This window comes from Pseudophryne corroboree, chromosome 2, assembly GCF_028390025.1.
Source record: "Pseudophryne corroboree isolate aPseCor3 chromosome 2, aPseCor3.hap2, whole genome shotgun sequence".
NCBI classification, from domain to species: Eukaryota; Metazoa; Chordata; class Amphibia; order Anura; family Myobatrachidae; genus Pseudophryne; species Pseudophryne corroboree.
Window position 1 is genome coordinate 832,863,943 of NC_086445.1, and position 26,811 is coordinate 832,890,753.

The 26,811-nt window shown below is 47.1% G+C and overlaps 1 protein-coding gene across 3 annotated transcripts in view; it reads right to left on the reverse strand.

Annotated features, from left to right (window-relative positions):
- The window catches only part of ADGRG2 (adhesion G protein-coupled receptor G2), a 267,587-nt gene that overhangs the window by 118,026 nt on the left and 122,750 nt on the right, over window positions 1-26,811 (reverse strand). For 2 of the 3 annotated variants that reach the window (XM_063955726.1, XM_063955728.1), the window contains exon 5: window positions 23,143-23,193. The exons of the other annotated variant lie outside the window; for it this stretch is intronic. In XM_063955726.1, the coding sequence (XP_063811796.1) occupies window positions 23,143-23,193 (51 nt within the window). The remainder of the gene's footprint in view (window positions 1-23,142; window positions 23,194-26,811) is intronic. 3 annotated transcript variants of the gene reach the window in all.

The following is a 26,811-nucleotide window of genomic DNA, read 5'->3' on the forward strand; positions in this document are numbered from 1 at the left end:
TCACATAAGTTCACCAAATAATGATGCTGGATAGCAGAGTCTCAAGGACATCAGCAATGCCGAATGCGTTAATATAGAAACAGTGCCAGTGGGTAAATAGACAGCACTCACCAGAAGCAGAAGATAAAGAGCTTTATTCCCTCATAGCAGCATAACGAAGAATGGCAACGATTTGGTTCTCAAAGGGACCTTTGTCATTACCACAGTGACCAAATCAGAAAAGTCCCGTTGATGACTGAAACGCTGACATTTTTCATTATGCGGATATGAGTGAATAAAGCTCTTTATCTTCTGAAACTGAGAAGTCTGGTGAGTGCTCTCGATTTACCCGGTGTAAACTCATTGTTCTGTATTTACAGCTCACTGCTGGATTAATCCTGGAGTGCCATCTCTTGTTGCATAAACTTTGAAACACCTCCCGTTGGATAAGTGAAAGGGCTGGTGACATGATACATACTGTCTAACTTGGAAGATCCCTCATAATTGGGGGCACTTGGCAATGGATGAGCAGACAGAGTGGTGCAGCCACACTTATAATGTTATGCTGACTATACAAGCATAGATCGAGTATCCGCTTGATGCAATTGCCTAACTAATATTTCAGCAATACTCTGCCTGAAGTGCTCCACTAATAGCTGCTTGTAACTTATATCCCCACACTGCATTAATTGTTGCACTAACATTTAACCTTAACTGTGGAGAAATGCAATATTGGGTCAAACCCTCATTTGGATGCACAGAATGCACAGGAGCAGATTGTCGGCTTAATCATCAATTCAGTTACTACCTGCTTGAGCTGCCTTATTAATAATTTAGTTAAATGGTTGCTGTACTCTGCATGAACCTCAGTACATGCCTATATGTATATCCCGGTTTGCTGAATAATATATTTTGACAGATGGAAAATGAAGTTAAACATTCACTTTACGCAGCTTCTTTTCAAGTAGCTGTGCATGAATTGCTATACTAGCATTAAAAGCAGACCAGGAGAGTGATTGTGTCAGCTGTTCGGAATTGGCAGAAGAATATTTATTTATTTATTACCAGTTATTTATATAGCGCACACATATTCCGCAGCGCTTTACAGAGAATATTTGGCCATTCACATCAGTCCCTGCCCCAGTGGAGCTTACAATCTATATTTCATATCACATGTACACACAGACACATTCACACTAGGGTCAATTTTTGTTGGAAGCCAATTAACCTACCAGTATATTTTTGGATTGTGGGAGGAAACCGGAGTACCCGGAGGAAACCCACGCAAGTACAGGGAGAATATACAAACTCCACACAGTTAGAGCCATGGTGGGAATCGAACCCATGACCTCAGTGCTGTGAGGCAGTAATGCTAACCACTACACCTTCCGTACTGCCCACAATATAAAACAACAACTAACCTGCTTCAGATTGTATATAATAATAAGGAACTTTTTGTAAGACATAAATTGTTATATATTTTGCATTTGACATACAGTATATAAGGTAATTGATGAATTATTGTAGTTATAAGCAGCTATAGGGGGATATTTAATTAGTGGCCAGTTTTCCGACAGTCGGAATACCGCCACTAATTTGACCGTTGGCTATTCAATCGCGGGCGTTTTCGGCATGCCTTTTAAAAAAAATTTTTTGAATCGCCATGGGTGAAAACGGACCAAAAAAAAGTCGAAAACGCCCGCTAATTCGACAAAACACGTGGAGCAGTGGCGAATTTGCCGATCCACATGGTCTTCACCCGGACGGATTTTTCAACAAGTCGAAAATTCAAGTCAGACTTTGAATAGGTTGAATGTGAATTCGACCTGCAAACTGGCGGAAACTAATTGAATACCCCCAATATTCTGATTAAGGAAAGCTACTGTATATTATGATTTTTTGTGCTGTATTTTTATTTATAATATATGGAAGATTTTATGTATGGTTAAACACCAGTTGTGTGTATTTGTGAATTAATGTCTTAAAACTGTAATTTGGATGAACAGCGCTTCATTTTCATAACTGGGCTGTTCGTATCCGCTGGCAGTAGCGGATCTTGCTACGGGCACACGGGACTTTTGCCCGGGGCGCTGCCTTCCGGAGGGCGCCGCCTCCATGGCAAGATCCGCTACTGTTGGTCAGTGCCCCCCAGTGCTGTGAAGGAAACTAGACGCTACCCATCTAGTTTCCCTTCGTGGAGAGGACCTTTGCTGTGCGGTGCACGATGACGTTATCGCGCACCACACATCATTGTGGGACTGGCACATAGATGCTAGGGGTCATAATTGACCTCTAGTGTCTATGCTGTGCTACGGGAGAGACATCATGACGTCTCTCAAAGAGATCCGAGGAGTGGCGCCAGCGGAGGTCAGCAGCGGTCGGGAATCAGGAGCGGGGATAGTAAGAATCAAATTTTTTTTGTAAGCGGCGCTACTCAACTGGGGGCACAAACGTGGGCACAAATGGGGCACAACTCTACAGGGGGCACAAATGGGGACGCGACTCTACAGGGGGCACAAATGGGGGCATAACTGACCACGCCCCCTGTATGAAGCCACGCCCCTATTTTCACCCGGGGCGCCACAAGTCTAGAACCGGCCCTGTCCGCTGGTATGTACACTAGAGATGAGCGGGTTCGGTTCCTCGGAATCCGAACCCGCCCGAACTTCAGCTTTTTTTACACGGATCCGAGCGACTCGGATCTTCCCGCCTTTCTCGGTTAACCCGAGCGCGCCCGAACGTCATCATGACGCTGTCGGATTCTCGCGAGACTCGGATTCTATATAAGGAGCCGCGCGTCGCCGCCATTTTCACACGTGCATTGAGATTGATAGGGAGAGGACGTGGCTGGCGTCCTCTCCATTTAGATTAGAAGAGAGAGAGTGAGATTGAGACAGAGACACTTGATTTACTGGAGCTTAGGAGTACTAGAGAGTGCAGAGTTTACTAGTGACTGACCACTGACCAGTGACCACCAGTGCAGTTTTATTTAATATAATCCGTTCTCTGCCTGAAAAAAACGATACACAGTGACTCAGTCACATACCATATCTGTGTGCTCAGCCCAGTGTGCTGCATCATCTATGTATAATATCTGACTGTTCTCACACAGCTTAATTGTGGGGGAGACTGGGGAGCAGTTATAGGTTATAGCAGGAGCCAGGAGTACATATTATTAAAATTAAACAGTGCACACTTTTGCTGCAGGAGTGCCACTGCCAGTGTGACTGACCAGTGACCTGACCACACTGACCACCAGTATAGTATACTATATTGTGATTGCCTGAAAAAGTTAAACACTCGTCGTGTGACTTGTGTGGTGTTTTTTTTTTTATTCTATAAAAAACTCATTCTGCTGACAGACAGTGTCCAGCAGGTCCCTCATTATATAATATATACCTGTCCGGCTGCAGTAGTGATATATATATATTTTTTATATCATTATTTATCATCCAGTCGCAGCAGACACAGTACGGTAGTTCACGGCTGTAGCTACCTCTGTGTCGGCACTCGGCAGTCCATCCATAATTGTATACCACCTACCCGTGGTTTTTTTTTCTTTCTTCTTTATACATACTACATCTCATTATCATCCAGTCTATATTAGCAGCAGACACAGTACAGTACGGTAGTCCACGGCTGTAGCTACCTCTGTGTCGGCACTCGGCAGTCCGTCCATAATTGTATACCACCTACCCGTGGTTTTTCTTTCTTTCTTCTTTATACATACATACTACATCTCATTATCAACCAGTCTATATTAGCAGCAGACACAGTACAGTACGGTAGTCCACGGCTGTAGCTACCTCTGTGTCGGCACTCGGCAGTCCGTCAATAATTGTATACCACCTACCCGTGGTTTTTTTTTCTTTCTTCTTTATACATACATACTACATCTCATTATCAACCAGTCTATATTAGCAGCAGACACAGTACAGTACGGTAGTCCACGGCTGTAGCTACCTCTGTGTCGGCACTCGGCAGTCCATCCATAATTGTATACCACCTACCCGTGGTTTTTTTTTCTTTCTTCTTTATACATACATACTACATCTCATTATCAACCAGTCTATATTAGCAGCAGACACAGTACAGTACGGTAGTCCACGGCTGTAGCTACCTCTGTGTCGGCACTCGGCAGTCCGTCAATAATTGTATACCACCTACCCGTGGTTTTTTTTTCTTTCTTCTTTATACATACATACTACATCTCATTATCAACCAGTCTATATTAGCAGCAGACACAGTACAGCACGGTAGTCCACGGCTGTAGCTACCTCTGTGTCGGCACTCGGCAGTCCATCCATAATTGTATACCACCTACCCGTGGTTTTTTTTTCTTTCTTCTTTATACATACTACATCTCATTATCATCCAGTCTATATTAGCAGCAGACACAGTACAGTACGGTAGTCCACGGCTGTAGCTACCTCTGTGTCGGCACTCGGCAGTCCATCCATAATTGTATACCACCTACCCGTGGTTTTTTTTTCTTTCTTCTTTATACATACTACATCTCATTATCATCCAGTCTATATTAGCAGCAGACACAGTACAGTACGGTAGTCCACGGCTGTAGCTACCTCTGTGTCGGCACTCGGCAGTCCGTCCATAATTGTATACCACCTACCCGTGGTTTTTTTTTCTTTCTTCTTTATACATACATACTACATCTCATTATCATCCAGTCTATATTAGCAGCAGACACAGTACAGTACGGTAGTCCACGGCTGTAGCTACCTCTGTGTCGGCACTCGGCAGTCCATCCATAATTGTATACCACCTACCCGTGGTTTTTTTTTCTTTCTTCTTTATACATACTACATCTCATTATCATCCAGTCTATATTAGCAGCAGACACAGTACAGTACGGTAGTCCACGGCTGTAGCTACCTCTGTGTCGGCACTCGGCAGTCCATCCATAATTGTATACTAGTATCCATCCATCTCCATTGTTTACCTGAGGTGCCTTTTAGTTGTGCCTATTAAAATATGGAGAACAAAAATGTTGAGGTTCCAAAATTAGGGAAAGATCAAGATCCACTTCCACCTCGTGCTGAAGCTGCTGCCACTAGTCATGGCCGAGACGATGAAATGCCAGCAACGTCGTCTGCCAAGGCCGATGCCCAATGTCATAGTACAGAGCATGTCAAATCCAAAACACCAAATATCAGTAAAAAAAGGACTCCAAAACCTAAAATAAAATTGTCGGAGGAGAAGCGTAAACTTGCCAATATGCCATTTACCACACGGAGTGGCAAGGAACAGCTGAGGCCCTGGCCTATGTTCATGGCTAGTGGTTCAGCTTCACATGAGGATGGAAGCACTCAGCCTCTCGCTAGAAAAATGAAAAGACTCAAGCTGGAAAAAGCACAGCAAAGAACTGTGCGTTCTTCGAAATCCCAAATCCACAAGGAGAGTCCAATTGTGTCGGTTGCGATGCCTGACCTTCCCAACACTGGACGTGAAGAGCATGCGCCTTCCACCATTTGCACGCCCCCTGCAAGTGCTGGAAGGAGCACCCGCAGTCCAGTTCCTGATAGTCAGATTGAAGATGTCAGTGTTGAAGTACACCAGGATGAGGAGGATATGGGTGTTGCTGGCGCTGGGGAGGAAATTGACCAGGAGGATTCTGATGGTGAGGTGGTTTGTTTAAGTCAGGCACCCGGGGAGACACCTGTTGTCCGTGGGAGGAATATGGCCGTTGACATGCCTGGTGAAAATACCAAAAAAATCAGCTCTTCGGTGTGGAAGTATTTCACCAGAAATGCGGACAACATTTGTCAAGCCGTGTGTTCCCTTTGTCAAGCTGTAATAAGTAGGGGTAAGGACGTTAACCACCTCGGAACATCCTCCCTTATACGTCACCTGCAGCGCATTCATAATAAGTCAGTCAGTGACAAGTTCAAAAACTTTGGCCGACAGCGGAAGCAGTCCACTGACCAGTAAATCCCTTCCTCTTGTAACCAAGCTCACGCAAACCACCCCACCAACTCCCTCAGTGTCAATTTCCTCCTTCCCCAGGAATGCCAATAGTCCTGCAGGCCATGTCACTGGCAATTCTGATGATTCCTCTCCTGCCTGGGATTCCTCCGATGCATCCTTGCGTGTAACGCCTACTGCTGCTGGCGCTGCTGTTGTTGCTGCTGGGAGTCGATGGTCATCCCAGAGGGGAAGTCGTAAGCCCACTTGTACTACTTCCAGTAAGCAATTGACTGTTCAACAGTCCTTTGCGAGGAAGATGAAATATCACAGCAGTCATCCTGCTGCAAAGCGGATAACTGAGGCCTTGACAACTATGTTGGTGTTAGACGTGCGTCCGGTATCCGCCGTTAGTTCACAGGGAACTAGACAATTTATTGAGGCAGTGTGCCCCCGTTACCAAATACCATCTAGGTTCCACTTCTCTAGGCAGGCGATACCGAGAATGTACACGGACGTCAGAAAAAGACTCACCAGTGTCCTAAAAAATGCAGTTGTACCCAATGTCCACTTAACCACGGACATGTGGACAAGTGGAGCAGGGCAGGGTCAGGACTATATGACTGTGACAGCCCACTGGGTAGATGTATGGACTCCCGCCGCAAGAACAGCAGCGGCGGCACCAGTAGCAGCATCTTGCAAACGCCAACTCTTTCCTAGGCAGGCTACGCTTTGTATCACCGGTTTCCAGAATACGCACACAGCTGAAAACCTCTTACGGCAACTGAGGAAGATCATCGCGGAATGGCTTACCCCAATTGGACTCTCCTGTGGATTTGTGGCATCGGACAACGCCAGCAATATTGTGTGTGCATTAAATATGGGCAAATTCCAGCACGTCCCATGTTTTGCACATACCTTGAATTTGGTGGTGCAGAATTATTTAAAAAACGACAGGGGCGTGCAAGAGATGCTGTCGGTGGCCAGAAGAATTGCGGGACACTTTCGGCGTACAGGCACCACGTACAGAAGACTGGAGCACCACCAAAAACTACTGAACCTGCCCTGCCATCATCTGAAGCAAGAAGTGGTAACGAGGTGGAATTCAACCCTCTATATGCTTCAGAGGTTGGAGGAGCAGCAAAAGGCCATTCAAGCCTATACAATTGAGCACGATATAGGAGGTGGAATGCACCTGTCTCAAGCGCAGTGGAGAATGATTTCAACGTTGTGCAAGGTTCTGATGCCCTTTGAACTTGCCACACGTGAAGTCAGTTCAGACACTGCCAGCCTGAGTCAGGTCATTCCCCTCATCAGGCTTTTGCAGAAGAAGCTGGAGACATTGAAGGAGGAGCTAACATGGAGCGATTCCGCTAGGCATGTGGGACTTGTGGATGGAGCCCTTAATTCGCTTAACAAGGATTCACGGGTGGTCAATCTGTTGAAATCAGAGCACTACATTTTGGCCACCATGCTCGATCCTAGATTTAAAGCCTACCTTGGATCTCTCTTTCCGGCAGACACAAGTCTGCTGGGGTTGAAAGACCTGCTGGTGAGAAAATTGTCAAGTCAAGCGGAACGCGACCTGTCAACATCTCCTCCTTCACATTCTCCCGCAACTGGGGGTGCGAGGAAAAGGCTCAGAATTCCGAGCCCACCCGCTGGCGGTGATGCAGGGCAGTCTGGAGCGACTGCTGATGCTGACATCTGGTCCGGACTGAAGGACCTGACAACGATTACGGACATGTCGTCTACTGTCACTGCATATGATTCTCTCACCATTGAAATAATGGTGGAGGATTATATGAGTGACCGCATCCAAGTAGGCACGTCACACAGTCCGTACTTATACTGGCAGGAAAAAGAGGCAATTTGGAGGCCCTTGCACAAACTGGCTTTATTCTACCTAAGTTGCCCTCCCACAAGTGTGTACTCCGAAAGAGTGTTTAGTGCCGCCGCTCACCTTGTCAGCAATCGGCGTACGAGGTTACATCCAGAAAATGTGGAGAAGATGATGTTCATTAAAATGAATTATAATCAATTCCTCCGCGGAGACATTGACCAGCAGCAATTGCCTCCACAAAGTACACAGGGAGCTGAGATGGTGGATTCCAGTGGGGACGAATTGATAATCTGTGAGGAGGGGGATGTACACGGTGATATATCGGAGGAAGATGATGAGGTGGACATCTTGCCTCTGTAGAGCCAGTTTGTGCAAGGAGAGATTAATTGCTTCTTTTTTGGGGGGGGTCCAAACCAACCCGTCATATCAGTCACAGTCGTGTGGCAGACCCTGTCACTGAAATGATGGGTTGGTTAAAGTGTGCATGTCCTGTTTTGTTTATACAACATAAGGGTGGGTGGGAGGGCCCAAGGACAATTCCATCTTGCACCTCTTTTTTCTTTTATTTTTCTTTGCGTCATGTGCTGTTTGGGGAGGGTTTTTTGGAAGGGCCATCCTGCGTGACACTGCAGTGCCACTCCTAGATGGGCCCGGTGTTTGTGTCGGCCACTAGGGTCGCTTATCTTACTCACACAGTCAGCTACCTCATTGCGCCTCTTTTTTTCTTTGCGTCATGTGCTGTTTGGGGAGGGTTTTTTGGAAGGGCCATCCTGCGTGACACTGCAGTGCCACTCCTAGATGGGCCCGGTGTTTGTGTCGGCCACTAGGGTCGCTTATCTTACTCACACAGTCAGCTACCTCATTGCGCCTCTTTTTTTCTTTGCGTCATGTGCTGTTTGGGGAGGGTTTTTTGGAAGGGCCATCCTGCGTGACACTGCAGTGCCACTCCTAGATGGGCCCGGTGTTTGTGTCGGCCACTAGGGTCGCTTATCTTACTCACACAGTCAGCTACCTCATTGCGCCTCTTTTTTTCTTTGCGTCATGTGCTGTTTGGGGAGGGTTTTTTGGAAGGGACATCCTGCGTGACACTGCAGTGCCACTCCTAGATGGGCCCGGTGTTTGTGTCGGCCACTAGGGTCGCTTATCTTACTCACACAGTCAGCTACCTCATTGCGCCTCTTTTTTTCTTTGCGTCATGTGCTGTTTGGGGAGGGTTTTTTGGAAGGGCCATCCTGCGTGACACTGCAGTGCCACTCCTAGATGGGCCCGGTGTTTGTGTCGGCCACTAGGGTCGCTTATCTTACTCACACAGTCAGCTACCTCATTGCGCCTCTTTTTTTCTTTGCGTCATGTGCTGTTTGGGGAGGGTTTTTTGGAAGGGCCATCCTGCGTGACACTGCAGTGCCACTCCTAGATGGGCCCGGTGTTTGTGTCGGCCACTAGGGTCGCTTATCTTACTCACACAGTCAGCTACCTCATTGCGCCTCTTTTTTTCTTTGCGTCATGTGCTGTTTGGGGAGGGTTTTTTGGAAGGGCCATCCTGCGTGACACTGCAGTGCCACTCCTAGATGGGCCCGGTGTTTGTGTCGGCCACTAGGGTCGCTTATCTTACTCACACAGCTACCTCATTGCGCCTCTTTTTTTCTTTGCGTCATGTGCTGTTTGGGGAGGGTTTTTTGGAAGGGCCATCCTGCGTGACACTGCAGTGCCACTCCTAGATGGGCCCGGTGTTTGTGTCGGCCACTAGGGTCGCTTATCTTACTCACACAGTCAGCTACCTCATTGCGCCTCTTTTTTTCTTTGCGTCATGTGCTGTTTGGGGAGGGTTTTTTGGAAGGGACATCCTGCGTGACACTGCAGTGCCACTCCTAGATGGGCCCGGTGTTTGTGTCGGCCACTAGGGTCGCTAATCTTACTCACACAGCTACCTCATTGCGCCTCTTTTTTTCTTTGCGTCATGTGCTGTTTGGGGAGGGTTTTTTGGAAGGGACATCCTGCGTGACACTGCAGTGCCACTCCTAGATGGGCCCGGTGTTTGTGTCGGCCACTAGGGTCGCTTATCTTACTCACACAGCGACCTCGGTGCAAATTTTAGGACTAAAAATAATATTGTGAGGTGTGAGGTATTCAGAATAGACTGAAAATGAGTGGAAATTATGGTTTTTGAGGTTAATAATACTTTGGGATCAAAATGACCCCCAAATTCTATGATTTAAGCTGTTTTTTAGGGTTTTTTGAAAAAAACACCCGAATCCAAAACACACCCGAATCCGACAAAAAAAATTCGGTGAGGTTTTGCCAAAACGCGGTCGAACCCAAAACACGGCCGCGGAACCGAACCCAAAACCAAAACACAAAACCCGAAAAATTTCAGGCGCTCATCTCTAATGTACACTCACACTGTCATACCACCGCCACCTGTGCACACTTATTCCAACAAGAGGGCTTTCTTCACTACTACTAGGGATTCCCCCTCTACGTCAGTAACTGCCTGTTACCATCTGCCTCCTCCTATCATGCTGTGAATGAGCAACTTGCTGCCACCACAGGCCTTTTAAACCAGCACCTGGAATAGAATATTTCACCCAGGCTCCTACACCAGCATCTGGAACCACTTATCTCTGGGTCATGCTGCTGAAAAATCACCTAATTGGTGTCCGCTAATTCCCACTGCTCCCTCATTATGGACCAATTTGCACTGGGTAGCTGGCAGAGAGCTTGAGTTTGGAGATACTGGGCTCAATTCAGAACAACCAGAAAACATAATAGTGCTTCCCACTATACTGGCAGCCACAGTAAAAAAGCAGATGCAGATGTCTTGAACTGGATGTTTATTGCTTAAAGGATGCTATATGTCTTTACAAAGACAGTCCGCAGCATACAAGATATACTGTAACAGAAGTTTGCACAGATAGTCGGAGGATGTCTCCTTACAGATATACACTTTATATATAGTAAAAGGAGACAATACAGCATGTTGTAAGCCTTCCCATATACATCTAAGAGTAGTACACAAATCAGGATACTGCCTCCCAAAACAAAATACAACTTTTCACTGGAACCTGTCATCTGCATTCCTCAGTACTGTATATGCCACACAGAATCAAAGTATCTATGTGGCTTGAACATCATAGAATTATCATCTGACTTCCTCAAAAATAAAGGAAATTCTAAAAAAAACAAAAAAAACAAAACAAAGCCCCAACAAGCTGCTTTTCCCCAAATTACCTGCTGTGCATTTTACACAGCTACACAGGAGCCCCCTAGTGTGTTTTTAAAAGAAAGCTGTAAATTAACAAAAGGAAAGGCCTTTGCTTATCTCGGGAAAGTCATACCAAAATAAATGTTTACAAGTACGCAGTCTATACAGTAAAACATACACCACCTAGTGGCAGCAGCGAATGCAACAACTGAATTCCCCCCAGTAACTTAAAAAGTCTCTGTTTAGATTGTAATTATATACATCTACAAACACACACATACTTCCTTTTTACCAATAACTCATGAAGTCCCTGGGCTCAGGTGAAACGGTATCCGGTCTCTAGGTCGACCACACTTAGGTCGACACTGTCTAGGTCGACAGTAAGTAGGTCGACATGACAAAAGGCCAACCTGAGTTTTTCACTTTTTTTTCCATTTGTTTTACTTTTTCATACTTTTCGATCCACGTGGACTACAATTGGGATCGGTAACCTGTGCCGTGCACAGCGGTAGCGGAGCGAGGCACCTTGCCCGAAGCATAGAGAGCGAAGCAATTTACATAATGAGCTGGCCTTCTAAAGAGCACACAGGAAAAAGAAATAGGCCTTTTTTCCTGTTTTCTCTCCCACTATCTGCCTCTCACTTCTTCCATCTCTCACTACTTCCATCAATATCTCTCTCTCCCCCCCTCAGGGGTCTATTCATGAAGCAGTCTGTCACTGTCTCTCTCTCTCTCTGCTCTCTCTGTCTTCCACTGGCTTTGGTGGAGTGGCAGGGTGAACCCATGCGTGGCCATCAATTATATATATATATATATATATATATATATATATATATTTAAAAGGCAAAAAAGGAGATTGACTCACTGATTGACTCATCACGAAATCTCTTATACCAAAAGGCCTTCAATCTTGAAACTTGGCACATAGCTTCTCCTTAGGTCCCAGGTGCTTACTAAGATCCAGTTTTACAAATGTCACTGCCCATCCACGAAAATCATCAAAAATGGATGTGTGTATGAACATACCCTCCAATACCTTTTTGGCAGGTACAGTACCTTTTTTTATGGTCTGTACCGATTTTTGGCTCTCCAAACTTCATTGAAAGTATAGGAAAAGAGGCGTGGCCACGCAACTTTACCCGTGGCCACGCCTCCATTTGAATTTGTACTGAATTTTATGTGTAAATTGTTGGAGGGTATGTATGTATGTATGTATGTATGTATGTATGTATGTATGTATGTATATGTATATGTATATGTATGTTCCAGCATAAATCCGGAATGCCTGCAGCAATCTACACAAAGCTTGGTACACACATGATTTACAATCTGGGAACAAACACTGTCAGGGTAACACACCCCTAGGGGAAAGGCAGCAGCACAGAGTATTTCAGCTGACAACATAACTCTGGAACGGCTGGAGCAATTTACACCAAACTTGGTACACATATGACTTACAATCTGGGAACAAACACTGTGTGGGTAAGACACCAATAGCACCCCTAGGGGTGTTGGAGCACCACAGAGTATTTCAGTTGACAGCATAACTCTGGAATGGCTGGAGCAATTTACACCAAACTTGGTACACATATGACTTACAATCTGGGAACAAACACTGTGGGGTAAGACACCCCTAGCTGTTGGACAGCAGCACAGAGTATTTCAGGAGACAGCATAACTCCAGGATGCCTGGACCAATTTATACCAAACTTGCTACACATATGACTTACAATCGGGGAACAAACTGTGCGGGTAAGACATCCCTAGCACCCCTAGGGGGTGAGACAGCAGCACAGAGTATTTCAGCAGACAGCATAACTCTGGAATGCAATCTACACCAAACTTGCTACACATATGACTTACAATCTGGGAACAAACACTGTGGGGGTAACACACTCCTAGCACCCCTAGGGGTGGGTCAGCAGCACAGACTATATGAGGACATGCATGATATGTCAGTGATGACAGGGCTTCATGTGACAGTGACATAATGTGAGTAGGGGAATGAAGGTAGCAGGAAGCCACACTCTGAGAGTTATATAGTGGAAGTAGCAGGGTCCGCCGGCAGCACAGAGTATATCAGGGGATACATATTGTGCTGCGTTGCATAAGAAATGTAAATGTAAATAAATCGATCATTTCACAGGGGCACTGACATGATGTGAGGAGGGGAATGTAGGCAGCAAGAAGCCACAGACAGAGTTATATAGTGGAAAGAGCAGGGTACCTTGGGGGACTGAAAAGGGGTCCGGCCACTACACAAAGTGGGTCAAGGAAGCAAGATATGCCTATATACCAGATCTCCAACCAACGTCAATTAACAAACAACTATAATTCTAATTTACCATCCTCATCCCGTAGCGAAGCACGGTATTCAGCTAGTATTAGCCATAAAATAATGATTTGAAAGGCAATCCTAAAGTAATAAAATACAGCTCCTATTTTATTGACTTCGGGTGTGGGGGGGGGGACTATTTTGTCAGTCACGGGCCCCACAATTTCTGTGACATACAGTATATACATCCTGCACCTGAGTATAAGATGATACATAGGCAGGCACAGCAAAAGTGGTCTATACGAGTGTACTTGAATACATACTGCAGCTGAGGATATAATGATACATAGGCAGGTACAGCAGATGTGGATATATATATATATATATATATATATATATATGGAAATACAGCGCTACATGTGGGATAAAGTCCTAGTAAAATAAAGGAAGCTATAAAGAACAGTCCATACACCTAAAAGGTCCACATAAAAACACTCCCTAAAACAAACGGGCATCAGGCTACCCCTAAAAAAGGACAGTATAGGTAAAATACTGTAAAAAATAAATATCGATACAAAGTCAAGTCAAGTTGATGACGTCCTAAGGACGAATCACGTTGGGTTCCCTTATTGAGCTCCTGTGCTAAGTTAAGTTTTCTATGGGTGTCGTGGACACCCACGAGTGGGAATAGTCCCTGTTAGTTAGCATGCCGAATGTCGGGATTGTGGATGGGCGGGATGTAGGTGCTGGTATTGTGACCGGCGGTCTCCTGGCAGGCTGGAGGACCGTGCCTTGCCATGAGCCTGTGCCCTGGAGCAAGGCGTGAGTGTGGGTCTAGAGATAGAGTGTGGGTCTAGAGATAGTGACAGCGCTGGTGGCCTTTCAAATCTGGTGCTTGATGAGCCAACAAAAGCTTACAGACTGTCATCTAATCAGGAGCCGCTGCTGCAGTTGATCCTGATTGACTCGCATCCGGCATCATATCTGAAATGCAACCAGTGATGTCTTTCGCTGGCAGCTGTCTGCCGATGCACTAGCTGCAAGCAAACATCTCGCACCCAAATATGTCTGTCCATCCGCTGCCACCCAGACTCCCTTTCTGTCCAGGAGACTGCAGACCCAACAGCACCGCAAGTTGTATTCTATACCGCCAGGGATCCTACAAGAGTTTACTGTGAGTCGGACAGCAGAGGCTGATAAGCCTGGACAGAATTCATGCTAGTGACTGCAGAAAATCACTGTCCTTGCCGAGAAATACCTTAGTGCAGGCATTCCCAACCTTGGGGGTCAATCCAATTAGCTTTGAAGGGTGCAAAGTGCCCTTGCAACTGCAATTAAATGCCAGTAATGGCACACGATCTCACACCCTTGGCGGCCTCGAATCAGCCCCAATTTCGCACAAAACTGCTCAGACCTCTACGGGGTGGCGAGCGGTTTTGTGCAAATTCGGCCTGCAGCTAACTGGACTGACCCCTTGGTCTTCAAGGTACACTAACAGTGCATGTTTTAGGGATATACAGGCTTCAGCACAGATGGTTAAATCAAAATAACTGAGGTACTAGTTAAATCACCTGAGCACAAGTATGGATATCACTAAAACCTGGTCTGTAAAAGTGTGCCTTGAGGACCAAGGTTGGGAATGCCTGCCTTAGTGGAACCCTGGCTGTAGTGAAGAATCCAAAGAATCAGAGATTTCATTTATATTGCAAGGCAGTAGGAGATAAGAGCTTCAAACGGGACTCTCCACCAGGATATGTGAGGGTAGGCAACTACTGTATACTTTTACATTTATTGAAAAACTAAAATTTAAACTGTGCAAAATTTAACTGTTCTTCTGGATTATTTTGACTATATATTTTTTTATTAAACTATTTTTATTGAGGCGTGGCTACGACGGCTGAGGAGTAGGCAGCAGAACTCGGGAGCTCCCCGGCCACCAAACTCCTGCAATCGATCCTGACCCCCTCTGGTGCCTCTGCCCGGCTGGAATCTTCTCCACAAGCTGTGGACACCGGCGGGCGCCTTTTTCTGCACTCTCCGGGACCCGTGAAGCGGCGCTGACCGCTCTCCAGCACTGCGGCCTACACCTCCTCCGGATCCCCGGCCTCGATTTCGGTGGCCTGGACCGCGAGTCGCCCGGAGCTCGAGCGGCGGCTGTCGCGGCCCCCGGACGCCGCGGAGGGACTGCACACAGGGGATAACTCCTCTTATACCTATTCAGGCTGTGGCTTAGGGCCCGGATAGCCGACGAAAGTATAAGTACAGGTACTCCTGGGGAAGGGGAAGGGGCACGGCGACCATCTTAGTATATGAGCTGCTGCGCGTGCCTGGACATATGGAAAGCTGTCTGTGGGATCCTCATGTGCCTTGTGACCTGTCTTTGGGAGCTGGATACATGCTCTCTCCCATTTTTCCTCTCTTGATAATTATTGGATTATAAAGGCTGCTGCCCAAGTCTGAATAGCTGATGGGCTGCCTGATAGGATTTTTCTGTGCCCTGTGAACTGTTCCTGATCTCTGAGACCTTACTGCAAGCTGCTCTCATCCATTCTCAGCCTTTCAATATCTATATTTTCTATATTAACTTAACATGTTCGTGGAAGCACAATCGGCTGTTCCTGCTATGCGGCTCTCCCATTCTGTCATATAGTAGCTGCATATAGATTGGAATTGACTACACTGCTGCACTGCACTAATATCCTACAGGGTACTACACACCAATATCCTACCCTCGCCTCCCGCAATTGCTACAGGACATTTTCTCCTCAATATCCCCATCCGTATTGCTGATTTTACACAAGCCTGTAGTTTTTTTTATCCATTGATAACTTGGCCTAAAGACCGGGCACGGTTGTTTCCCGCCACGGATTGCATACGTCCTTGCTGCTACCGCCTTCTACCCACACGTTGATTCTGAAAACCCTGTCCTGGGGTGGGTGTGACTGCTCCTGTCCAATATGGTTAAGGGCGGCCAGAGTGCGGCCGCGGCCAAACTAGAAAGATATGCCAGGCAACCCGCTCCCAGGGTGTCATCGGCTCCTTCTCAGGGAACCTCTCCGACCCACTCAAACTCCCCCTCTGCATCTGCGGACGGTTCCCCAGAGGTGGCGGAGGCGCCGTCTATTCAACAGGTGCTGGAGGCTATAGCTGGCAGTGAACAGCGTCTCTCCGACAAGATGGAAAAGGTGCAGTGTGACCTATCCTTACTCCGACAAGATGTTCAGCGTATCCGTGAGAGAGTGGGTGAGGCGGAGACAAGGGTCTCCAACTTGGAGGATATGTGCGGCCCATTGAAGCAGTCCGTATCCACGGTGACCCAGCAAGTTTCCTCCCTCCAAACCAAGCTTTTAGACATGGAGGGACGACTGCGTAGGAACAACGTCAGATTTGTAGGCCTACCTGAAAGAGAAGAGGGCTCGCAGCCGGAGGACTTCCTCGAATCATGGCTCAAGGAGATGTATGGCGCTGAGTCCTTTACGGCCCAATTCACGGTGGAGCGTGCACATAGGATACCATCTCGGCCACTACCTCCTGGTGCCCCTCCTCGCACCTTCATCGCCAAATTCCTGCACTATAAGGACCGGGACTCAGTTCTTCGCCTAGGACGTACAAAGGGCCCGCTGGTCCGTAATGGAGTCAAGGTGTCGGCCTTCCCGGACTTTGCCGCAGACGTCCAGAAGGACAGAGCCCAGTTTATGCCCATTAAACGGCGTCTGCGAGACCTCAACATCCCGTATTCCATGCTGTTTCCTTCAAGGCTCCGAGTTGTGGCGGATGGGGAGACCAAGTTTTTTAATTCCCCCAGGGAAGCGGCACAATGGCTGGACAGATTTGCACCGGGTGCTCGACAGCTGGCTCCGGACTGATCTCCTGAGTACAGAAGCTGGGCTTAGGCTATCGGAGGGAAAAATCTTAGATCGGGGAGCCCCCCTCCTTTGCATTGGTGGCTCAAGACTTTCCGTCCAAGTGGTGTTGGTTAGAGGTTTAATTGAGAATCTAGGCCTTCTTAGCACTTGGTAGTTTGGGTTGTTGGTTTGGGATATAAGTATGCCGGTGTTCTGGGGGGTGTACGGGGAGGGGAGGGGAAATTGGGAAGCTGCTAGTTGCGGCTCTCTTTGTTGCTGTTTTTGGTTTTTTTTCTTTAGTTTGTTATTTTTCTTACCTGAGTTTTTTCTGAAGCAAGGATGTTTACTAATTCAGATGCTATCGATTGTAATGCTGGGCTTATGTACGTCATGTGCTGCTGGTATCAATGATGTTGGTTCTCAGGTATATTTTGGGAAATGTCTATCCGGGAGGCACATAGAGTCTACATGGAGTCATGATTAACCTGAAACTGCTGGCATGGAATGTCCGAGGTCTGAATAACAAAATCAAACGATCTCTGGTTTTAAATATGATTAAGAAATACGACCCGGATATTGCATGCCTCAGTAAGACCCACTTAGAGGGACATAGGTTATTGTCTTTACGCCGGGCCTGGGTGGGATGGGCTTACCACGCCTCTCATTCTTCCTTTTCCAGGGGTGTCTCGGTTCTGATTAAAAAATCAGTGCAATTTGAATTATTGTCGATCAAAACTGACCTATATGGAAGATTTGTATTTATGGAATGTAAACTGAGCTCCCAGCCTTATTATATCTTAGCGGTGTATGTCCCCCCTCCCTTTTCATATGCTGTGCTGCAACAGGCTGCCTCTTTCATCGCTCCATCTCCTACCACCCCAGTGATATGCCTGGGTGACTTTAATAACATCCTAGATTTGTCCATGGATCGATGGCACTCCCCGAATGTTGCGCTGGCGAGTGGTGGCCCTACCAAGTTTGCGGATTTCTTGGATAGCTTGCAGTGGGTTGATGTGTGGAGGCTCCGTCACCCTACAGCCCGCCAGTTCTCCTGTTTTTCCAGTACTCATGGCTCCTTCTCCAGGATTGACCTGATGCTAGTGTCCCCTGCCCTTGTCCCGGGGATCATTGACATTCATTATGAGGCCCGAGGGGTCTCTGACCACTCCCCTATGTTGATGACTATTGCTGTGGGAAGATCAGAGGGGGCACTCTTATTGGAAGTTGCACCCCTCTTGGCTGACCCAGCTAGGTGACTGCAGCGACCTGGAAACTCAATGGGGGGGGGGGGGGTATTTTAACGATAATGTAGGGTCAGCCCCGGGTGCGATAGTTTGGGATTCATTCAAGGCTTTTTTGAGAGGTTCATATATTGGACGCATAGCGGCTCATAAACTATCCTCCAGGGAGAGAGAACGGGCCCTTGAAAGTGACACCAGGGAACTGGAGACCCAATACTTGCTAGATGGTGCCCCCGCGACGAAGGTACGCTGGCTAGTGGCTCAGTCGGCTTGGATGGCTCACCTGTCCGATAAAAACTCACGTTCCCTCCTTTTTAAGGCTACCAATATTTATATGCAGGCTGATAGGACGGGGGGACTCCTGGCCCGTCTGATACACTATGATCGGCCTGGGTCTACGATCACCCAGATGTCCGATGGGGATGGCTCCTTTGTAGACACCATGCCGGACATTGCGCAGTTATTTAGATCTTATTACTCTGGAGTTTATAGCTCACAATTGACGTGCTCTGCCCTAGACATCTCGCACTACCTGAGAGGTATTGCGATGCCCGCACTCTCCCCTGAGTCCTGTGAGCTGCTGGAGGCGCCCTTGACGCTCGAGGAGGTGACTGCGGCCATTGGTATGTTCCCTAGTGGCAGGGCTCCGGGGTGTGACGGGATTCCCTCCGAGGTTTACAAAACTCATATAGATTTCTTTGGGCCCAAACTCCATGCCCTATACTTGGATATATTCGCCAATAACGAGCTTCCCCTCTCTATGTCAGAGGCAATTATAATAGTGATTCCAAAGCCCGGTAAGGACCCTGGGTCTCCAGACTCATATAGGCCAATTTCCCTGATTCCCACCGATGCTAAGATCCTGGCAAAGATATTGGCGATACGGCTTAACGCAGTGATCACCTCCCTCGTTCACTCGGATCAGACTGGCTTTATGCCAGGCAAATCCACATCTATTAACTTGCGTAGATTATATACCATTCTCCAACTCCCACATGACTCCCCTTCTGACTCGGCTGTGGTCTCGTTAGACGCGGCCAAGGCTTTTGACAGCGTTGAGTGGGCTTATTTATGGGAGGTGATGGCTCGTATGGGCTTTGGACCCAACTTTATCAGTTGGACTAAATTACTGTATCAACATCCGAGTGCCAGGATCTTGGTGAACGGTTATGTATCCCCCCCTTTTCAGCTATCCCGTGGTACTAGACAGGGCTGCCCCCTATCCCCCGCACTATTTGGCCTGGCCATTGAGCCCCTGGCCTGTCTGATAAGATCGCACCCGGATATTGTGGGAATCGGTACGGGCTCACGTGAGGATAGAATAGCTCTTTATGCTGACGACATGCTGTTGTTCTTGCAAGATTACACCAAGTCAATGCCCACTCTGCTGCATGTGATCGAGCGCTTTGGTGATCACTCGGGTCTTAGAATTAACTGGTCTAAATCGTACATTATGCCAGTCATAGGCCCCCCCCCTACTACTCCCAAAATCCCCCTGCCACTATGTTGGACGATACAATTTAAATACCTCGGGATTCAAATAACTAACGACCCTTCTGATTTTGTCCCTCTGAACCTGGACCCAACCATGCCTTGGGTCATGGGCAAATCCAAAACTTGGTGTAAGCTTCCACTGACGGTGTCTGGTAGGGTCAATCTCATTAAAATGATTATACTGCCCAAACTATTATACATTATTCTCCAGTCCCCGGTATATATTTATCCGCTATTTTTTAGAAAATTGAATAGTGTTCTATCCTCCCTGATATGGGCTAACAAACGACCTAGGATACAGCTAAATACCCTTACCAGGCAGCGCTCTGACGGTGGCCTGGCTCTGCCTAATTTTCAGATGTATTACTACGCTGCTCAGCTGACTCATATTAGTGTGTGGGCGCAGGATTCTGGGGTTGACTCCTTACACTGTGAGTTATTCGCTGTTACTTTCCTTACCTCTCTCCTGTGCAGGTGCTGTTGAGCGGGAGCATAGCTCGGTTTCTTCCCCCTATTATTTTTCAGGTATTAAAAATATGGCAGGCCCTGAGAGTCCTCTTAGGATACGATGGTCTGGACCCTGATACCCCCCTTTGGTACTCTGACTGGCTCCCTGAATTACATGCGCTTGAGGGGCGGGAGGTATGGGCCCCTAGATCGGTGATTTCTATCTCCCAACTTTACCTAGATGGGGTACTCAGGTCTTTTCAGCAACTGAAAGATGAGTTTGGGTTACCCAATTCCTATTTTTTCAGATATCTCCAGCTTCGTCACGCCCTCCAGTCCCAGTTCGCTGAGTCCCCCCCACGAATCCTCCCATTTCCCATCAAGACCTTTGTGGCTACTTTGGGTCGAGCTAAGATGGTCTCCTGTGCGTATGGATATTTACTTGCTAGTCTCCATGCGGACCCTCTGACACGTCTCCGTGGAAGGTGGGAGGAGGATATGGGTTTAATAACTGAGGAGGACTGGGCCCTTGCTCTGGAATACCCTGCCAAAGTAACCAAATCTCTTAGATATCAGCAGATTCAATTCTTCATCTTACACAGAACGTATATGACTCCGGCTAGGCTGGCTACTTTCGGTACGGGCGGATCTGGTCTTTGTCCTAAATGCTAGGGGGAGGTGGGAACGTTTTGGCATCTAGTGTGGGATTGCCCGAGGTTGAGGGTGTTCTGGTTGGGGGTCAGGTCAATCCTGGAGAGTACGGGAGTGGATGGCGGACTGATTACCCCTCAATTCTGTATTCTGGGAATGGGATGCTCATCTTCTCTGTCTGTTTCAATGGGTCTCTATGCTGGCAGTGTATGTGCCTTGGCTAAGGTTTGCATTGCGAGGCTATGGATGGCCCCTAGAGCCCCCTTGGTTTCTGCGCTTAAGACCCTAATTAATGATACAATAATTAAGGAAAGATATGTATATACGAAACAAGGCGCATCAGCCAAATTTGAAAGGGTCTGGTCTCCATGGCTTGACTCCCCCCATGCTCACCTGGTCCCGCAACTTTAGAGGGCACTGCAATGCTAACTTACCAAATATTTACTGCTTAGTGACGTACCTGAGATGCTTGGGGGTTGAGCCCTGCAGAGTCGCCTACTTAATTGTATGACTACGGTGGTCCGAATTCAGACTACCCCTTCTCAACTTGCTTCGGGTTTTGTTTTTGTATTTTATTTTATTCTTTTCTTTTAAGTATATGTTTTTATTGGTTAGCTTAAGGGCGTTAATATAAAAATGTATGAGGATTTATATTTATGGCTGTGGATTTTGCAGACCCAAATAATCTGTACAACAGGACATTATGTGTAATTCCCTCATGATCGTGATCTGATATCCCTCAACTGCGAATTTCCCTTAATATCGGGGCTCTGCCTCGAGCTGCTAGATTTATTGTTGTGGAATTGTGATGCTCTGCAATGTCTGTACCTTTTTCACCAATTTGTTGAATAAAAATTACTTTATTAAAAAAAACTATTTTTATTTGTATTTTTCAAAAGTGTCACAAACTATTACAGAATGTGGCTTTATAAATAAGTAATCCAATTTTATAGATTCTTTTTAAATGGCTTCAGGAAAGGAAGATCAAAGTCATGAAAGATCCCAATCAGAGTCTAGATCTCTATCCCATTGAAAAACCAATGGAAGGACCAAAATAATGCACATTGGTGGTCATTCCGAGTTATTCGCTCGGTAATTTTCTTCGCATCGCAGCGATTTTCCGCTAATTGCGCATGCGCAATGTTCGCACTGCGACTGCGCCAAGTAAATTTGCTATGCAGTTAGGAATTTTACTCACGGCATTACGAGGTATTTTCTTCGTTCTGGTGATCGTAATGTGATTGACAGGAAGTGGGTGTTTCTGGGCGTAAACTGGCCGTTTTATGGGTGTGTGTGAAAAAACGCTGCCGTTTCTGGGAAAAACGCGGGAGTGTCTGAAGAAACGGGGGAGTGTCTGGGCGAACGCTGGGAGTGTTTGTGACGTCAAGCCAGGAACAAAACTGACTGAACTGATCGCAGTGACAGAGTAAGTCTCGAGCTACTCAGAAACTGCTAAGAAGTGTCTATTCGCAATTCTGCTAATCTTTCGTTCGCAATTTTACTATGCTAAGATTCACTCCCAGTAGGCGGCGGCTTAGCGTGTGCAAAGCTGCTAAAAGCAGCTTGCGAGCGAACAACTCGGAATGAGGGCCATTGGTTTTTTTCTTCTTCAATTTAATAGACCTTGGACTTTTTTGCCTGGGAAACTAAGAAGTGTGTAGGGCCCTTTATTGTGCAAAATGGATATATATAATAAACGCAAATGGTGCTTTCGCAGTATAAGTTAAGGTGTGTACAACCTGAGTTTTTTTCCCTTTTCCGCTTTTACTAAAAATAGTGTATTTTTCACTAGAATTTTGTTGGTTTTGGAGTCACATTTTTATTAGATATGTGTGTGTTCGGATTCACCTGGATCACAAAACGGCATCTTATTGACTATCCGGCTATCACGTGTTTTGGATAGCCAATAAGAATCCAGATAAATACGAACTCCCGCTAACTTAGTGTTAAGAACCTAGTCCATGGGTCTTCAACCTGGGGCCCTCCAGCTGCTGTGGAACTAAACATCCCAGCATGCCTTGCCTCAGTTTTAGCATGCCTTAATAGCAAAACTGTGGCAGGGCATGCTGGGATGTGTAGTTCCACAGCAGCTGGAGGGCCGCAGGTTGAAGACCCACGACCTAGTCAATCCGAACCCGCACATCTTTTATGTTGAAACATATATGCCATTATTTAGTTTTAAGGCTACACATCACAAATGCAATTTATAGAATACAAATACGTAGTGCAGATATTTTTTTTACCGTCTCGACGAAATCTTTTGTAAAACATGTGAATGTTATTGTTGTCCTGACCTGTTTCATAGAAAAATAAAAAAGGAAATTATTAGATTTTGATCGGTGATCTATATTTCTGCAGATTTTGTTTTCTTTAGTATAATCAGAGTCATTACCAAGGCTGATCTCTTAATAAAAAGTCATAGGTGGTCATTCCGAGTTGTTCGCTCGTTGCCGATTTTCGCTATACTGCGATTATCCGCTAACTGCGCATGCGCAATATTCGCAGAGCGCATGCACCTAGTTATTTTACACAAAAGTTAGGTATTTTACTCACGGCATTACGAAGTTTTTCATCGCTCTGCTGATCGTAGTGTGATTGACAGGAAGTGGGTGTTTCTGGGCGGAAACTGGATGTTTTATGGGAGTGTGCGGAAAAACGCAGGCGTTCGAGTTGCAAAACGCAGGAGTGGCTGGAGAAACGGGGGAGTGGTTGGGCAAACGCTGGGTGTGTTTGTGACGTCAAACCAGGAACGAAAAGGACTGAGCTGGTCGCAATGGCTGAGTAAGTCTGGAGCTACTCAGAAACTGCTAAGAATTTTCTATTCGCAATTCTGCTAATCTTTCGTTCGCAATTCTGCTAAACTAAGATACACTCCTAGAGGGCGGCAGATTAGCATGTGCAATGCTGCTAAAAGCAGCTAGCGAGCGAACAACTTGGAATCACCCCCATAAGCGGGTGAATGTTACTCCTGCTGCATGCAACAAGACGATAATGAGAGAAAATGATATTCTCTAATCTGAAACGTTATGCTCTTTATGTATTAGTAATGTCTTATTTCACCTGTACAAATCTATATAGCTCAGTGTTCAACTATTGTGGTAAGGCTCACAACCAGATAATATACAAAATTAAAAAATTAAAAACATCTCTTGCTTAAAGCTGCACATGCAGGCTGGGTGACTTGGATAGTAACAAATAGCTTTCTGTTGGTCCAGGCATCCACCCGACTCCTAGGGGAGAATTCAATTAAGTGCCAGCGGATTCACACTGTGAATTCACACGACGAATTCGCACTTTATGGCGGCAGAGATCTTGCTAAATAGTGCTCGCTGTCCCATAAGGTGCAAGCACTTTTAAGCGAGTTTCACATTCAGCAGTCGGGCTGCCACCGCCAGTGTTGGAACACCGCAGCATTGGCTAATCTGCCCCCTTCGCACCTAATTGAATCCCCTTCAGGGTGTGGATGCATCACTGACTTTCAATGAAGTTGCACATGCAGTCTAGGATGACTACATCCATGCGGTGTGCGGCCTATTATCGCATTACTATACTTTATTTGTAGATCACTGCCATTTTATTCAGCGCTACTCACTGACGGCATTTGTGGAGTTACTGCTATTGCAAGGGGCAATTCAATTGTTTATGCATACCCAATCTCCTGTCTAAAGTGACGGGAGATCGGGGGTGCTACTCAGTTGTTTTTTTCATCGAACCTGCAGTGCCAGGTTTAACTGCATAAAACGGCTAAACCAGACTAAAGTGCTGGGCACGTCATTAAAAGGGGCCAAAACGGGTCACTTTTCACACGTTTCTGCTTGCCAGCATGAGGGGCTGTGAACAGAGATGCCAGCACGGGAAGCTGTTCATGCCCGAACAGAGCAACAATTGAATTGCTTCATCAGGCGCCCGTCACTGACAGCCGCCTGTGCAAATAACTGAATTCCCCCAACAGACTTTTATATAATCACAAGAAACAAAATAATACCGCTTTCACATAGCAAACGCCGGGTCGCATCTGGGATTTGGAAACGGGTCCTTCCCGTGTGCGACCCAGCATTGGACCCTTTTCAACTGGCTTCGGGAGGCCTTCGGGGTGCCATCGGGGGCGAGAGCGGAGGCGGTGCTGGGAGATGAGATCGTTTCAACGCCGCCTCTGCCTGAACTGTGAATGGGTCCCGGGTCGCATCACCCCGTTCATACTGCACCTGACCCGGGAATAACCCTTCATTATTCCCGGGTTGAATTACATAGTCAGGCGACCTGGGAATTCAGGAGTGACCCTTTCACACCACACAGTGACACGCATCGACCAGGCAATATACCAGGTCGATACTGGGTTATTTGTGCGGTGTGACAGGGGTATAATAAGCTTACAATTTAAGAGGTGTGGGTAACACTTGATACATAGGCAAATAAAATACAAATGGTAGCTGTTGGTGAGTGAAGCATATGTGGCTACTGTAATAAGCCGTCTATTCATTTATTGTGCTTGACATTAACTATACACTTTAAGCTAGCTTATCAACTAAAATAAAGACATGGACACAACTGCGTTGGATTAAATGGTCATTGAATTTATTAATTGGAATGACCTCACTCGTAGTGGGTGGCCAGGAAGACGCTACCACTAACCAGCTCTAGTCACAGACTAAACGCCCCAACTGTCATGGGTGCGACTGAAACGCCCCATCTATATATATCAGCATAACCTATGTTGTGAAGGTCTCACCACCCCTTCCTATAGCAGAGTGAGGACGCTCCCCAAGGAAGCGCCCATCGCCCCCCACAAGGGCAGGACACACTCGCCGTCCTTCAAAAGGGGTGAGTGCCCCACAACACCACTTATGCTACAAGTGACCGCTGGCCAAGTAGCGCCTTCCCGACCACTAAGTTTGAAAGAAAGATAATAGTAAGCCAAATTGAAAAGAGCCAAATTGGAGAGCCAAATCAAAGGGCCAATGGGGTGGGTTGGAGGGTTGGGCTTCCAACCGACAAGAGGAAGCAAATCTGGAAGTTTCTACCCTCCATGTACTAAATCACCTCCCCTACACTCACCGACTTGTCGGAAACCACGTGGATTGTTGGATTAGCCACTGATCCACGTGTTCCGCAACCAAATCAGACAGGTTTTGGCCACGGCTCTGACAGTGTCAATCTGACTTTTTTTAAAGTCGGATTGCCATTGTCGGAACCGGGGAGATGAGAAGGGGGAGCTGGGACACGGCGAGCATGTGACGGAGACCACCAAGGAGAGGAGCAGAGACAATTGAGTAGTGGCAGCAGCACAGATGGCCACCGGCGCTCAGCATAGAGGACCTGGCTGCCGGACGTGACTGCATGGGGATTGAGTGGCGTCTGCCTCCCCCGAGTTGTGCTGCCGCCGCCGCCGTCCGTGCTCCTGGACCTGCTGACTGCTGGAGAGAGAGGTGAGCCGGCTCCGGGAGGAGAGCTGCAGGTACACCAGCTGGGACAGGGCAGAGTGCCGCTCACAGCTCGCCCCGGTGCCCAGCCTGAGCCGTCCATCCTTGGCCACCACCCCACTCATTGCTCCAGCTCCCTGCAGGCAGTAGCTCCAGTCCTATCCTAGGGACTGTTGACTCCTCCGGTGGTCACGGGATGAAGTTGCCCATCCAGGCCCCCCACCCCCGCCGGCTGCAGCGCCCCGAGTACAGTGACTCACACGCAGCACCCACATCTCCTGCTCAGGTTCGGCCGCACACACAGCAGTAGTGCTGCCGTCGCCCGGTCTCCGGGTGTGTCAGAGCAGCGGCCTGGCTGTCAGACTGGCATTGTCGGAACGGCCAAATCCGACAGCCCATTGAATAAGAACCTGTCAGTTCCTTTCCGTCGGAAAGGATTCAACAGGAATTGAATATACCCAATACTGTACAAGTCTTGAAATGTAGCTTTAT